General features: G+C 38.6%; 1 protein-coding gene across 17 annotated transcripts in view; it reads right to left on the bottom strand.

The window, feature by feature from the left end:
- The window catches only part of LOC128867812 (transient receptor potential cation channel trpm), a 319,297-nt gene that overhangs the window by 115,575 nt on the left and 187,210 nt on the right, over positions 1-16,512 (bottom strand). For all 17 annotated transcript variants that reach the window (XM_054109329.1, XM_054109326.1, XM_054109325.1 and 14 more), the window contains 4 exons: positions 10,254-10,394; positions 9,496-9,568; positions 5,072-5,231; positions 4,547-4,683 (listed from right to left, as the gene is read on the bottom strand). In XM_054109329.1, coding sequence (XP_053965304.1) covers positions 4,547-4,683; positions 5,072-5,231; positions 9,496-9,568; positions 10,254-10,394 — 511 coding nt within the window. The remainder of the gene's footprint in view (positions 1-4,546; positions 4,684-5,071; positions 5,232-9,495; positions 9,569-10,253; positions 10,395-16,512) is intronic.

Here is a 16,512-nt window from a genome sequence, read left to right as displayed (position 1 = left end):
GGCTTCTCATTGGGCAGTGTAAGCAATATTTTGACTAAAGTATTGGGTTTCAGAAAGCTGTGTGCAGAATGGGAGCCACATTTGATATTAATGGAACAAAAACATATTCGAATGCGACTTTCTTAGCAACATTTAGAATGCATTTTGCTTGTCGATTCATCACTATGGATGGCACCTGGGTACATCACTATGATTCTAACTAAAAACAAGAAGCTAAAGTGTGGTGTGAGCCGGTTTCTTCGGCTCCGGAACGAGTTCGTGTCCAGAAATCGGCCAAGAAGGCCGAGGCATCAGTTTTTTGGAATGCGAGAGGAATTTTGTTTGTGGATTACTGCAAACTGGTAAAACAATAAGTTCTGACCAGTTGAAGAAAAAAACTTCATGAAAACAAACCCAGTTTGCAAAAGGAAAAATCTATTTTTCATTAGGACAATGCACCGTATCACAAGAGCATTTTCACAATGGCTAAAATCCGTGAAACAAAGTTCAAATTCTTGGAGGATCCACTGCATTCACCAGATTTGGCCCGTAGCAACTTCCATGTTGCCAGACTTAAAAAACTCTTGCGTGGAAAGCTTTTTTCATCAAATGATGAGGTCAAAACAGCTGTGGAAGCGTTTTTTGCAGCCGTTCCAGATTCTCACTTCACAGATGGAATTCATAATTTGGAATCTCGTTGGAAGAAATGTATTGATGCTCAAAGAGACCATGCAGAGTAATAAAGTGCATTTCAAACCATAAATTCAATTTTTCTTATCGAACCGCAAAACTTATTGAACAACCTAGTACATTCCTAAATATCCTAACAAATTCTTTATTATTCTATTTTATTAATATTATATATTATTAATTTTGAAGTTCTCCAAAACGCTAAATTGCTAACAAAATGAAAAACTAAGTATGTAGGATTGCAATGTAAAATCTATAGTTTCACGTGCATATGAAATTTGCACCTGGAAATCTAAAAAGTTAACTTTTGTCGCACTGTCTTCAGCACAAAACACAAAGCAGTGGTAAAAATCGGCTCATTTCATTGCCAGCTTTAAATGCTAAAATAAGCAATTAAATCATTAAATTTTTTTAGCATTTTTAAAAATAAAATATACAAATATATTCCATAAATCCAACCAAGAATCTAACCAGATAATATGCTGACAAATTGGATTACGGTTTTATAAAATGGCAGCTACTTTAATGGGCTTTCATATATATATTTATATATAAGTACATCGTAAGTGCCAACCTACTGCATTTACTCAGTTCAGTTAAGCTACTATGGTTATATGAACGAAATTTTTCATTCATGCTATGCATTCGATAACCGCAACTGACATGTCCACCATTTCCTGGTTGCAAAGCTAACCAACTGGTAAACCAACTCAAGAGCAATAAATATAAAAATAAAAAAATATTGTAGCTGGGTTGAAATGAAAATCAGAGCAGAGGCAAATACTCGTAAAAAAAGCAGCATTTGCAAAAATAGACGAAATCAATTTGAAATAAAGCCCACATTATCCGAGCAAACATTACCTCGTCCATACATATACATACATGCACGAGCATAGATGAATGTACATACCTTTGTAAACATATGCGTGCAAGCATTCGTACAGAGCTCTAGGACTCCCCACGAACGAATGAGACATGCTGTGAAAATTGGAAAGGTAAAAGTGAAGCTGATATCGTTGGCGAATAAAAGTCGCATTGAAAAATGTAACGACGCAGAACGTATGATAATGGCAAATCAATTTGTTGCCCCTCGAGTTGAAAAAGTTAAAGAACGGAACTGCAAAGTAGAAAGAGCAAGTAACAGCAGTTCAGGTTTTTTAACAGATGTCGTATTTGCAGTTATGTACAGATGGCTATTCAGCGACCGATTAATAAGAAGAAATTATTTAAATACATAATTCCTTTTATGTACATTGCTAGCATCTACTCATGTGGATACATACCACACTTTGGTAGGTTCCACGGCCACTTATGGGGAAAACTTTTTTATAGCAAAGTGAAGTTTGGAAAGTAAAATATATTTGTATACATTAATGAAATGTTGAAAGTGGAAAAAATGGAAAAAAACATATGCAAGCATATAAATCGATGTATATTATTCTATAAGTACATGCTTGCATATATTTTTTTCGATTTTTTTTCACATAACATTTAATACGGAAATCTGTTGTCGATTTGGGATTCTAATTTTTGTCAATTATTTTGCTTTTTGCAGCAAGGCCTGCGTAAACAAAAACTTTTGTGCTTGTGTTATAAATTTTCATTCGTTTTAAGTTTATCAATACATTTCTTACACAACTCATGAAGAGACATGTTTCAAATTTCGACTTTTTTATGTTCTTAAATTATTTTAGGAAATTTAAATTCTTACTTAGGTTAATGAAATTTATTTGTTGATATTTTCATAATGGCATGGACCATATGTATGTATATCATAATGAAGTTCTGATAAATATGTTGTCTCTCCCCGCCATAGACTCATGTATTTCTTTGGCCTTACAGTTTCTTTATCTATGCTTAATGTACATTTTCCTCTCACTAACTTTTCGGTGTATCTTTAACAGATTTACCCTAATCAAATGTAAGTTAGTACAGTAGTCACAGTAACATTATCGGCGTTACCCTGCACCGAACGACAATATAGATGAATTCATCCGGAAACTGCAAAGCATAGAAGATAAGGCCCTTAGTTCAGAGAGATGATTAATCATAGCGAGTAGACTTCAACTTTAAAGCAACCGAATAGGGCTCGGCGACAACAAATTCAAGAGGTAGACGAGTGCTGGACTAGGTTTAGTGGTGCTCAAGCCAGGTTGCGAAGACACCACACCCGTCATAACCCTAACATCGGAAAACATAGTCACCTTTACGAAAGACTGGAGAGTCCTGGAAGATTACAATGGGAGTGACCGTCAATACATCACAACTTGCAATGAAATGGAAAACCAACGAGCACGTATGGGCACGTGTACGCATGTGGAACATTAACAAGCTAAACCCAGCGACGCTCCTTGCAACTATTCACGAAAATAAAACGATTATCGGTACGAATAGTACAGCAAAAATACTAGTCAAGACAACAATGCGATGCATTTCGATACGGTGCAACACATCTATGCCTAAAACCTAAGAACAAGAAAAGAAATCCTGATACTGGTGGGCACACGAGATTGCAGAACTTAGAGAGATGTGCACCCACAAGCGTAGAAAGCATACTAGAGCCAGAAGTTTGGGTCCAGCAATAACGGAATCCAAAGAATACACAAAGAGCAGAAAGAATTGAGGAAAGCTATAAGCTAAAGCAAAAAAGACAAATGGGAAGAGCTAATAAATGATCTAAACAGTAACCCATGGGGGTTGGGTTACAAAATCGTTATGAAAAAGCTAGTAACCAAATCCCCTGCTGCTGACATGGAAACCGAAGTGGTAAGCAAAATTGTCGACACACTCTTCCCAACACACTGCGTTGAGAGAAACGAACTCGAGTATGAAGCAACGGAACCTGTCCCAACCACAAAAGATAAAATAATAGATGCTGCAAAACCAATGAAATGTAATAAGGCGCCAGGACCTGATGGCATAGCTGAGGAAATACTGAGAATGTTGGTAATCGAATGCCTCCTTTTGCTGCTCAACATGTACAAAAGAATTAATTTTTCCAGAAATATGGAAAAAACATAAATTAGTACTAATTAGTAAGGGAAAGGCAGACTCAACATTAGCGTCCGCTTATAGACCGCTACATTTGCTGGATAGCTCAGGAAAACTCTTTGAAAAACTCAAAAAGCGTAGATGTGGCGAAGTAGTAGAGCGCAACGGTGGTCTGTCTGACAGGCAGCACGGGTTTAGAATTGGCAGATCTTCCTTAGGAGCCATCCAGGACGTATTAGCTAGTGTAGAACAGGCTCAGGCAGGTAATCGTTCCTCCAAATGTTTAATATTACTATCCACACTGGACACTAGAAATACTTTCAACAGTTTAAGATTGGGCGACATAATTGAAGCCTTGAATACAAAATTAAAGATCATGAATAATTAATTGAAAATTATTTACCGCTGTCTAAGCTATCGTGCGCTCTTATACGAAACCTGCAAAGGATGCAAGACAAAACAAAACAGCAGGCCCAAGAGTCAATATTCGGACCTGAACTTTGGTATATAAGCTACGATGAAAATGTTCGAATAAAGATGCAACCTCAAGAGCTGTCAAAGTAAGCGGCATGTTAAGTAAGCTCATGGCAAACATTGGAGGTCAAGCTCAGAGCAAGCGAAATCTACGAATTCGATTCTTATACACGAATGCGAAATATGGGCATGGATTCACTAAGGGTGAAATGCCGGTGAAAAACTTTGCAATCTGTGCAACGCACATGCGCTCTCAGAGTGATTTCTTCGTACACAACAATATCAGAAGCAGCGGTTATTTTCATTCTTCCCTCCAATCATTAAGTTCAGTAAAAGAAAATTAGCAGTTCAACCAAAACTACGTTTTTGTTTAAATTTCTCAGTTAAATTTAGTCTTAAATTTTGTACTTACATGGATGCAGCTTCAAGTTCGATATGAATTTTTCCAATTTTCGTCGCAAAATCAACTCAGCGCCATATTTCGCTTGGGTACCATTATCGACCAGCAGGAAGTAAGCATGCCGATTATTGAGCACAGCCAATTTAGACCTTAAAGAATGAAAAGTACAAAAAAAAATATAAATGAAGATAAGCAAACCATTTCATATCCGCTTTATCACAAGCATTTAAATATTTAAGCTTTCTTCAAAGTAGCTCATTATCCAAGTTAGCACGTGAAATGTCAATTTAGAGACACCACATGGTGAGCACCATGGCGTATACGCAACACTTAATATCTGTTCAAAATTCAAATCAAGCTACAGACCACACACAGCTCTGTCAACCCAATTAGGGTTGCACGTAGGTGGCTGTCGCCAAGCGCATGCATATTCAGTCAAGCCAAGTGGACTCTGCCGCCAATACATATAATTTAACGTAGCTAAGTATTCATGTGACCCCTTGCCACCCTAATGAACTTCACGCAACACTCACTCACCTCGGCGAACTTATGCTATGGCAGGGCACCTCACGATTATGCCCTAAAAGTTCATGATTACGCTCCACTATACCCCAGGGTGCAATACCAATGCTGACAACACGCCCACTCCGTTGTTGACCCTCGAGCAGCAACGCATCACCAACCTGCTTCGTAACACCTGCAAAGCGGGAGATAAAAGAAGAAAAAAGAATAATAAGATATCACATTAAATTGTTTGAAAACGATTTAGGTACACAAGGTAAGAGAGATATGTATGCAGATTTAAATCAAAATAATGGAACGGTGAGTACTCCGTCAGGGTAAACTGTGATTGTAAGCACTATTTGCAGATAGAACGTGAACGATACGTTGCACAAACAATTTAAGGCCACTATAACTGCCAATGTCAGAAATGATTAAGTGAATGAAAGTTGAATGGACGGTTAAGTAAATAAATTGCTAACCAACACTACGTCCGATATACTATACATCCGATATACTATTTGCGTATGTAAATCTGTGTTTGTGTGAATAGTGGAGTCAGATATTAAACGTCAGTCAATTGGGAGATAGAATGAAACGATAATAAGACACTTAATGCCACAAAGGCTAGGCGCCTAGCATTAGTGCCGTTGATATCCGCTAAGGCAAACAGACAAGTAGACAACAAATCAACAGTTGAAGGCAGAAAGTAAACAGGCTTACGTATGTGTATATATGAATGTACATACGTAAATGCAAAAGCAGACAAAATAATGCCTTACAGACAGGCATTGCTTAATCTTAATCCGCAAGGCGAAGGGATGTGCTCGGGCAAAGAAAAAAAAACAGCCACAATTCTTACGAGGTCGACAAGACTGACGTATTTCGCGCAATAAATGACAAAGGCCTGAAATTAACGAAAATAGAATAATAAATGAAATCAATTTAATATTGTTTTTATTCATACAATAACACCACAATAAGCTTAAAAAGCTACTAGACTCATACATATATTAAGGAGATGATTACACCTAACTTAATATAAACCAATCAGTATGCCTATAGGAAGAGGCAATTCCATAGAGAGTATTCACAGTGTGCTGCTTCATATACATAGACATTACGGGAAATATGCCATGGCTATCTTTGAGGCTTTGTCGAGAGGACTTGAATCAACCTATTCAATTGATAAGACATTAAATGCGATTTACGATTTACGAATAAACAAAACAAGAGGAAAGGGAGGCGAATTTAGACAAGACGCGACCTTTATGACAGCTCGAATCTATCGGATGTAGAGAAATAATATGGAAAGCAACCAATTTATTACACACCCTCAGAAAAACGCTAGGTAAGTTGTGAGAATAATTCACCCGATAACCACATTGCATATACATACACGGCTCTTGTAAGACCCATAACTCCATTTGATTTCTTAGTAGCCAGAAATACGAGTACGTATGGCATAGAAGGACGCGCCTGACTAACATGTAAGGGAGGCAATGTTAAGCTACGCTGGAATACCTCCCGTATTGTGGAGATCGTGAGTAAGCTGTCTTAGTTGTGTATTCCGCTTCAGTGCTCGTGATGAGTAAGAAGGGAAACTTTCATAAACCCTCTGTTGACAAAATTAAGGCGAATTCTGGCCTATGTGTGTTCATTGTTGATCAATCAAGTTAATCTAACCAAACCTTGCCAATACAAAAACCGAGTGAGTATATATAAAAAAGTCTTGCGGTATTTTTATTGAATTTTCAATTGCTCATAAAATTTGTTTTAATAATGCGATTTAAGTCAAATATGCGCCGTTTTGTTCGATGACGAGTTCCCAACGAGATGGCAACTTCATAATGCCCCTCTTACAGAAGCTCGCTTCCCTATTGTCAAAAAACTCGGAGAGCCAATTTTCACAGGACTCTCTTGTTGACAACTTCCGACTACCAAGCTCGTTCGCCATGGACAGAAATAGGTGGTAATCACTTGGTGCGAGATCCGGACTATACGGTGGATGCAAAAGAACCTCCCATCCGAGCTCCCAGAGCTTCTGGCGCGTCACCAAAGATGTGTGTGGCCTGGCGTTGTCCTGATGGAAGACAATTCGGCCTCTGTTGATCAAAGATGGCCTCTTCTGTATGAGTGCTGCATTCAAGCGGTCCAGTTGTTGGCAGTACAGGTCCGAATTGAGCGTTTGGCCATAGGGGAGCAGCTCATAGTGGATGATTCCCTGCCAATCCCACCAAACACACAGAAGAACTTTCCTGGCCGTCAATCCAGGCTTGGCCACCGTCTGGGCAGCTTCACCGCTTTTCGACCACGACCGTTTGCGCTTCACGTTGTCGTAAGTGACCGACTTTTCATCGCCAGTCACCATCCGCTTCAAAAACAGGTCGATTTTGTTGCGATTCAGAAGCGATTCGCATGCATCCATACGGGCAAAAATGTTTCTTTGCGTCAAGTCGTGTGGCACCCATACATCGAGCTTCTTTTTGAATCCAAGCTTCTTCAAATGGTTTATAACGGTTTGATGACTCATGCCCAGCTCTTGGCCGATGCTACGGCTGCTACTATGCCGGTCTCTTTCGAGCAATTCAGCGATTTTATCGCAATTTTCGACGACAGGCCTTCTGGGCCGTGGCGCATCTTCGATCACCTCTGCACCAGAACGAAAACGTTGAAACCATCGTTGTGCGGCGGAAATGGAAACTGTATCGGGTCCATAAACTGCACAAATTTTATTGGCAGGATGCGGTAAAATATGCCGTATTTTCTCTTTATTTTGCTCCATGTTTGCGACGCTATAACTCACGAAGGACTAAAAGCAAACAACAATTAATCAAACACGTGTTAGCACGCGAAAAGAGCTTTCCAAAAAGCTCTAGCGTGAACCGATGCGACGAATACAACTAGACCTACGCGCTTGCAAAGACAAGCTTGCGGAAATACCGCAAGACTTTTTTGACAACCTATGACATATTGATACGTTTTGGCTATGTTTTCCATTTTTTATTTAAAAAACAATGAGAGTTTTGAGCCACTCAAAACCTGCACTTTAGTATACTAAAATTTAAAGGGCTATACAACTGCGTACCTAATTTTTTTTAAGTTCCGATGTTGATATTTTAAAGTGTCATATCATTAAGTAAGAGTGGCCAGTACGGGGTCCGATAGCGAATGCATTGCCGGTAATAAATATAAAATGCATTGAATATGCAAAGGCGCACGTATGAGAAATGAAGGAATGATAAGAAATGTTAATATTTTAATAACAAACTAAAGAAAACTAAATTCATTCGATAATGCGATACGCGAAAATGATTTGAATTAGTATTTTTTTATTTCAAAATTGGTTGAATCCATTTTAAAAATTTGTGTAGATATTTCGATATTTTGTATGCTAATTTAAATTTCACTTCACGACAAAATTCCAATAAAAATGTAATCTTCTATTTGAGCAATTCTCAATGCATACTATCGTTACGGATTTGAACTAGGTATTATTTGAAGAATGGTAACACTTAGCTGTCATCTGATTTGACAGAAAATTAGTTTTATTCTTCCGCTGAACGAAAATTGTTGTGCATACGCTCAAAGAACGCTGGGAAATATTGCGACATTACTTTGAAAAGATGGCGCTACTTGCCACACAGCGAATGCTACGACCAATCTTTTTCGCACTGTCTTCGAAGATCGCATTATCAGCCGAAATTCTGATATCGTTTGACCGCCTCGGAGCTGCGATTTGAAGCCGTTGGATTATTATCTTTGGGGTGCCGTCAAAGACCAGTGTTATGCCAACAAACCAGCAACAATTGATGCACTGAAGACCAACATACGCGATGTCATAGCTGAAATACAGCCGCATACAATCGAAAATGTGTTGAAAAATTGGACCGATCGTATGGGATGGTGCATGGCTAGCCGAGGCAGCCATATGAATGAAGTTGTGTTCCATCATTAGCCGGAAGGATTGTACTTCAAAATAAAAAAAACAGTTTGGAAAAATATTGAGTAGTTTCTTTTTTATAGCATTTTTAATTCCGTAAAGTTATATGGCGGACCCTATATAATATATATTTATTTGCGCAAAGCCATCTAAATGACTTGGAAGAAGAAAAAATGTTTGCGCCTAAGTAGGTATATGCAATGCCCGTTATTCCCACTATTCACTACCCATACCACACTAAATACCAACACAAACGCAAATTTTGGAGCGTTATTAAAAAACCAGCAAATATTTTAGATGTTTCCTCTTTTATGCGTGCCATATCCTACCACATCTCTAGGTCCTTAGAATACAATGCTGAGCTACGAATAAGCGATAACTACGTATATTCTGTACAGAACCATCAGAAATATAACCACTTTTGCATCCACTTTCAAGTTAACGAAACCCACTCTTTATCAAGTTTTTTACCACTTTTGGCTGAAAGGATATGTGAAAGATTATTTAACCACTTTACCTGTATTTGTGCCGCCTGTGAAAATCCATGCCCCTGTCGTTTTCGCTGCTTTCAAAAGACCTTTGCGGATTTCCTAAAAAAAGAAGCAAACATAAATAAAAAGAAACCATTTAACCAGACTGAAAATTAATCTAATTCAATAATTTTGTGTCCTCGCTTTTCACAATCTTCCTTTAGGGGCCGATAGTTTTCGCCGCTGTTGTCATTTCTGTTAAAAATTATTTATATTTATTTATTTATTTATTAAAAGAGTAACAATTATAAATAATTATTCACTTAAAGAGCTAAAACACTGGCTACTATGGCCTTCAGCTATACAATTATTTATAATTACATTTAATTTGATAAATTTATAAATAAGAATTATAACCCCCTTTTCAGGCTATTGAATAATTTTCTTTCAATTCTTACAACAGGTACAATTTAATTAATTTAAAAAAAAGTAACCTCTTAAAAGTATCCTCCAATCTAGGCAACTTTAAATGAAAAAACGCGCCACTCATCCCGTCAGTTATATATGCGCTCGTGTGTAGTGAGCTTTTAGGCGCTCATTCTCGAAACTATTGTAGATTGCAGCTTTTTCTGCTAAACTTAAGTACTACTGATTTGTCACCTACTCACCATATCAAACCATTTTTTTTTTATTGTCAATACAATCATCAAAAACACAACATGTGTATGTATTGTATTCCTATGAACTCGTAAACACTTTTATAAATTTTTACATATACTCGTATAGTAAGGGTGTGCCAACTTACCTTCTTCAACTTCGGCTGCAGCTCAAAATTCGCTTTGCCACCTTGTACTGTAATCAAAAGTTTTGGTAATTCCAAATTCCACTCTTTTGTAAACAATTGCACCAGCAATTCCGGTCGGGTATCAAAGGACAAACGAACATACTGTCAAAATAAAAAAAGAAAGTGGCAAAAGGAGAAAAACATTATTAAGAAAAGTGGAAAACAAACTTTGCAATAAAGTGAGGGAGTAAAGGAAATAACGCAGGACTGGCACTTAACAGAAGTTTGTTTATTTTATTTTAAAAAACTTTTTTTCGAAATTCCTTTTGAAATCATAAAAAAAAGGTCGGAGCAAAATAGTTCTTAATTCGACTGCAGCCAAAATTGTGTATACTAAATATTTGGGTATAAAATTAATATTGACAACTAGATCAAAGAGCAATTAAAATAAAAAACGAAGTTTACATTTAGCAAAAGTTTTACAACGTCAACCACTTCCTAGCTTCTAATCTTCGACATCCAAACAGAAGTGAATAAACCCAAAATCATGTAGAAAACTTTGGCACTTAACTACTATTAAAGGAACTTAAGTTTTTTGATAATTTCTGCGCGTGTGCGTGTGTTAAGTAAGGGTGTTTTAAAGAAAGTAAAACTAAAAACTGTACGTTGTCCACGTTACAGTTACATGGAACAAATATAAACTAAACTAAACTAAAACTTTAACAGAAAATGCACAATTTGTAAAGTAGATTTCGTAACGATTTTCTGAGATATTGCAACTTTCTGTTAGTTGTTCAACCACAAAGCAACTACACTTTTTCTCCTCTACCCTTCAGGAAAATTCAGAACAAATGAAAAATATTGTAAACCGATGGTTTACTCTTTATAAACTATTTACGATTTAAACCCTTTTCAGCAATGTGCATATATAAATCATCAATATATATGAATCAGCACAATAAGGTTGAACACTTCAAGTAAGTAGTCAAACACCGACTGCGGCCACGGGAAATTCTAGCTGGCACTTTGGAACTTCCCGGACAGGTTGATTAGATTAGATTAGATTTGTGGGGGGTGAACAAGTCCAAGCACTCAGTCAGTAGACCATTGTACTACACCCGGATAGAAATCAGTAGAAAGAATAGAGATAGGAAAGATAGAAGGTGGATGGTCAAAACGGATAAATTAGTTTGAGGTCACTCTTCCACAAATCTCTTGGATTCATTGATGAATTTTAAGAGATCCGGAAGAGGAAGAGTATGAACTTTGTCCATACTCAGTGTATCGCAACCCAATATCCTAAGTCTGATTCTGGCAAATGCAGGACCGCTACAGAGAAAATGCCCTGCAGTGTCGTCATTCTCAAGACAGAATAAGCATATCGGGCTGTCTACGGTAGCCATATGCTGACCACAGACGTTGTGCCCTGTGATTACACCCACCAGTACTCTCAGGTCCTTCCTGCTGAGTTTTAGGAGGAAGGTCGCTGTTTTTCTGTTTGGTTCTTTCACAAAGCACTTGGCTACTCTGCACGAGTTCAACTCAGACGAACGACCTCTGTGAGTAGACCTCATGAAGTCGTCAATCCATAGTTGAATCGATGCGGAATTGACACCTAGAAAGCGTTCAGGGCCTAGTGGCATACTTGAAGAGCCTTCATTTGCCAATTTATCAGCTAACTCGTTCCCTACAATACCACAATGTCCAGGCACCCAAATAAGACTAACTTTGTTGTGTTTTGCAACACTGTTCAGTTTTGTCTTACATTCACCGACTAACTTCGAAGAGCAGCGTGAGTTAGCAAGGGCTTTCAGTGCAGCTTGACTGTCACTATAAATTGCAATACTGTTGCCCCGCCACTTTTTCTCAATTAGGCAGTACGCCACATTCAAGATGGCATAGACTTCCGTAAGGAATACCGTGACCATCTGTCCTGTGGCATAGGAGTACTTAGTGTCTTCGTCTAAGTACCATCCAGATCCGCTTCCATCACTGGTTTTGGATCCTTCGGTGTAGAAAGAGTGCTGATATCCCATTATTAGGTTCTCTGCACTTAACCATTGATGTCTATCTGGGATCAAAACGTCATACTTCCTACCGAAGCTAACGACAGGCACCCGATTGTCCACCGGCATCGAGAACAGTGTGCACCGCTCCGATAACTGGTGGTATATCTGACAGTGGCCAGTGCTTACTTCATTTCCCCAGACTCCGTTTAACTTGAGCCTGTACGCCGCCTTCATTGCTTCTTTTCAAATTTGAAGATCTAGAGGTTGCAAGTTCAGAATGACATTAAGGGCATCACCAGATGTTGTGCTCATGGCACATGTGATACCCAAGCACACACTTCTCTGTAGCCTGTTTAGGGGTTTTACTCTGGAATTAACCATTGTGGCTTTCCATCATACTACGGAGGCGTATGTAATAATGGATCTAATCAGGGTGATGTACAGCCTGTATACTATCGCCGGTCTTAGACCCCATGTCTTGCCAAAGGTTCTCTTACAATGCCAGAAGGCTTTTAGTGTTTGAGAGACTTTCTGCTCGACGTGCTTCTTCCAGGTAAGTTTACTATCTAGGATTACTTCTAGATATTTAACCTCAGAAGACAGTTGCAGGGTTACCGCTTTCAATGTGGGTAGTAACAGGTCTTCCATATTGCGTTTCCTAGTGAAAAGCACAAAGGATGTGTCCAATTTCCTACAGATCATTAAGAAGAGAGACCACCACGAAGCACCAGAGAAGGGCAGGTTGACTATGCATGGACGAGACCAGGTAAGACAGGGCAGGGTGGGCGGAGGTGTACATTGTGTAAAATAAGTACCCGGAATTTAAAAAAAAAAACACATTTTTTCATATTATTCATCATTATTTGTTGGATCGCCTTCAAAATAGGCTCCTTTTGAGCCGATACAAATATTCCAACGAACAACCCAGTCATCCATGGCCCGCTGGTAGGCCGGCGCCGGGATGGCCTTCAGCTCCTTTAGCGAATTTTTTTTAATGTCTTCAATCGACTCAAAACGCCTTCCCCGAAGAAGTGGCAATTTTAGTTTTTTGCATATCGTACTCGTAGACCCATGTCTCATCACCAGTTATTATGCGTTTCATGAACGTAGGGTCCGTATTAGCTCGGGAAACCATGTCTTCAGAGACCTCCTTCCGATGCTCTTTTTGCAAAAAATTGAGCTCTTTCGGAACAAGCCGAGCGGCGACGCGGCGCATGCCCAACACACCAGTCAAAATGTTCTGAGCGGTCATGTGAGAGATGTTAAGCTCACGACCGATCTCTCTGGTACTCAAACGACGATTTTCAAATATAATTTTCTTAATTTCTTCGACGTTTTCGTCGGTCGTAACGATCGATGGTCGTCCGGAGCGAGGCAAATCTTCTACCACTTCACGGCCCTCTTTGAACGTCTTGTACCACTCGTAGGTTTGTGTTTTGGATAAACACGAGTCACCATAGGCTTCCCGCAACATATTTAATGTATTGGCACACGTAATTTTGTTCGCAACGCAAAATTTAATGCAAACCCTCTGCTCCACAAGTTTACCCATAGTAAAATTCGCCAAGTAAACAAAAGATCAACTCACTTTGACTGCAGAATAAAACACACTAAGTAATAAATCCCGTTCTAATAAGGCTTGTGCATTCAAGGACATGTGTACCAACATGAAAAAACCAAATTTGAAGTGTCAGGTATTCCCGGGAGAGTTTAAATTATAAATTCCGGGTACTTATTTTACACAATGTATATTCATCTCCTTCAATTTTCGGCTTCCCGACTACTGTAATGTCTTTCAGACTGAACTGATGGCAATAATGAAAGCCGTGACACTGATACAGTGTGATGCGATACCTGGAGATGAGATATACATTTTCACTGATAGCCAGGTGGCGATAAAATTCCTCACAAAGCATTCGACAGTCTCGAAGGTAGCCATACTAGGTGGCTAGGTCATTTCACCTAAAGGTAACGAGGGTACTTGGCCATTCCGACATTGCGGGTAACTGTAGGGCCGATGAGCTAGCAAAACTGGGTACTAAATTGGCCGATAAGTACATACAGTACATGAAGCTACCTATCTTGCAGGAAATTGTACGAGCAGCGAAAAAAAAATGGTGTAGTGAAACCACATACAGAATCGCCCGGTAATTGTGGCCGACTCTTAATGCTACGCACAGAATATCTGCTAGCCAAACTAGGCACAGTCTTAGCACAATGATTTCAGGTATAGCTGGGCATTACTAAATCGGCAGGCACGCCCAGAGGATGGGTGTGCAAACACATGACTTCTGCAGACATTGTTTAGATGGCAAAAGGAAGAGACAATCCAGCACATTCTGTGTCATTATCCTGCTCTATACAGATGTAGATTTATGATTTTAGATAGACAATTTTTAATGAGTTGGAAATTCAGTGGAAATCAAGGATCTTTTAAATAAATGACGTGAGTTAAGGTGCGTATGTGTGAGGTGTGGTTGAATGGTTAGATATATTTCGCCTTATAAAAGCAGTGATACTCATTATCAATACCTTCAACAAAAGTCAGAATTAGATCTAGAGGCACTATGGGGTCCCTCATTTAAGCTTTTGCAATACGTGAAGCAGTTATATTTTTTTTAAGCCAACTATAGATATTACAATTAAACTCACACTGACCACAAGGGAATTGAGGAAAGGGACAACAGCCGCTACTTTTCCGCCAATGTACTTTACGGAACAGGAAGTGACAATGTGAGATAGATAGAAATAGTAGCATTTAAGTGCAGTACCCTGCACAGTACCACGATTTTATGACTATATTACCTGATATCACAATCTGCAATCTCTACTTTTCCTTTTCCTGAAACTAGCGAACGACTTATAGCCATTTACGAACCATTTGTTCCAAATAGGAATCAGACCATGAGCGCAACCTGTCTGTTTTAAACGGCTTCTGCACTGCAGAATGTGCTAATACCTACAATGGTTTTGATTTTAAAGGCGGCAATCAAAAGAGTCGCCTTAGACAATATACTTCACGTTTTGCAGATCATTCGCTAAGAGTAATGTTAAGTTTAATAAATATATAAGAATATACCAATCAAGTAAATTATAAAGAGCACATTTTTCCAAGAACATTTTAATACTACCATGTATTCGTCCTAGGCGGTCGCGGTGGCCGAAAGGGTCGGTGCGTAACTACCCTACGGAATTCGGAGTACGTAGGTTCGAATCTCCGTGAAACTCTTCTTTATCTTCTTTATAGGCTTTGCCTGTTTTTCTTTACACAATTAGGATACATACATATCTATACATTAAAGTTTACAGATACATAAATACATTTTAATATTTAAGGATATTACACATAAATTGTTGTACATTCCTGTACAATATAATATACATTTCAAATCATTGTTGTGGCTGATTTTCTACTGAGGTCGATATCCAACTTTCTGCTCATCCTTTTGAAAATAGAAACATGTTTTTTCTAATAGCGATCGCCCCTATGAAAAGCTCCTCATAGAAAATATCTGCTGTTCGGAGTCGGCTTAAAACTAAAGGTCCCTCCATTTGTGGAACAACATCAAGACGCACACCACAACTAGGAGGAGGAGCTCGGCCAAATACCTTAAACGAGAGTACGCGCCTAATAGCGGTTGCCCAGCAGGCAATGGCAAACCTCCGAGTGTATTTCTGCCATGAAAAAGCCATACATAAAAAATATCTGCCCTTCGAAGTCGGCTTAAAACTGTAGAACAAGACACACGCCACAAAAAGGAGGGGGAGCACGGCTAAACACCCAAAGGGGGTGTAAGCGGCAATTATATATATACATATACTCGTACTAACAAACATTTTTGTTTCGTACCTGGATCCATTTTATGTTATTCGATATGTATATCGATGTCATAGAGTGAGCATGAGTATTTAAAACCATATTTTAAAACTGTAGTCCTTTGAAACTTTGAATTCCTTCAAAAATTAAATTGATGAGAAAAGAAAAAATTGAGCATGCACCACTGCCATGGACATAAAATATATATTTCCACGTGCATATGAAATTGTTCCTGGATAATTTTTACTGTTATACGGAGTAGCAAAGCAGGTGACAAGCGCATTTATAGGAATTTAAATGGGTTTCAATTAGTGAAGACCAATGCAAACAACGTACGTGACACATTGCGTACCAAATCAGCTTACAAACAAGCATAGATGCAGTGTTTTCCACCTAAAAACTGAAAGCCGAATATGTTTTCTACGGAACGTGAGATCATCAAAAAACATTTTCT

Source organism: Anastrepha ludens, chromosome 6 (assembly GCF_028408465.1).
Source record: "Anastrepha ludens isolate Willacy chromosome 6, idAnaLude1.1, whole genome shotgun sequence".
Lineage (NCBI taxonomy): Eukaryota > Metazoa > Arthropoda > Insecta > Diptera > Tephritidae > Anastrepha > Anastrepha ludens.
The sequence above is the reverse complement of the archived record's forward strand: the minus strand, read 5'-3'. Positions and strand labels throughout refer to the sequence as shown.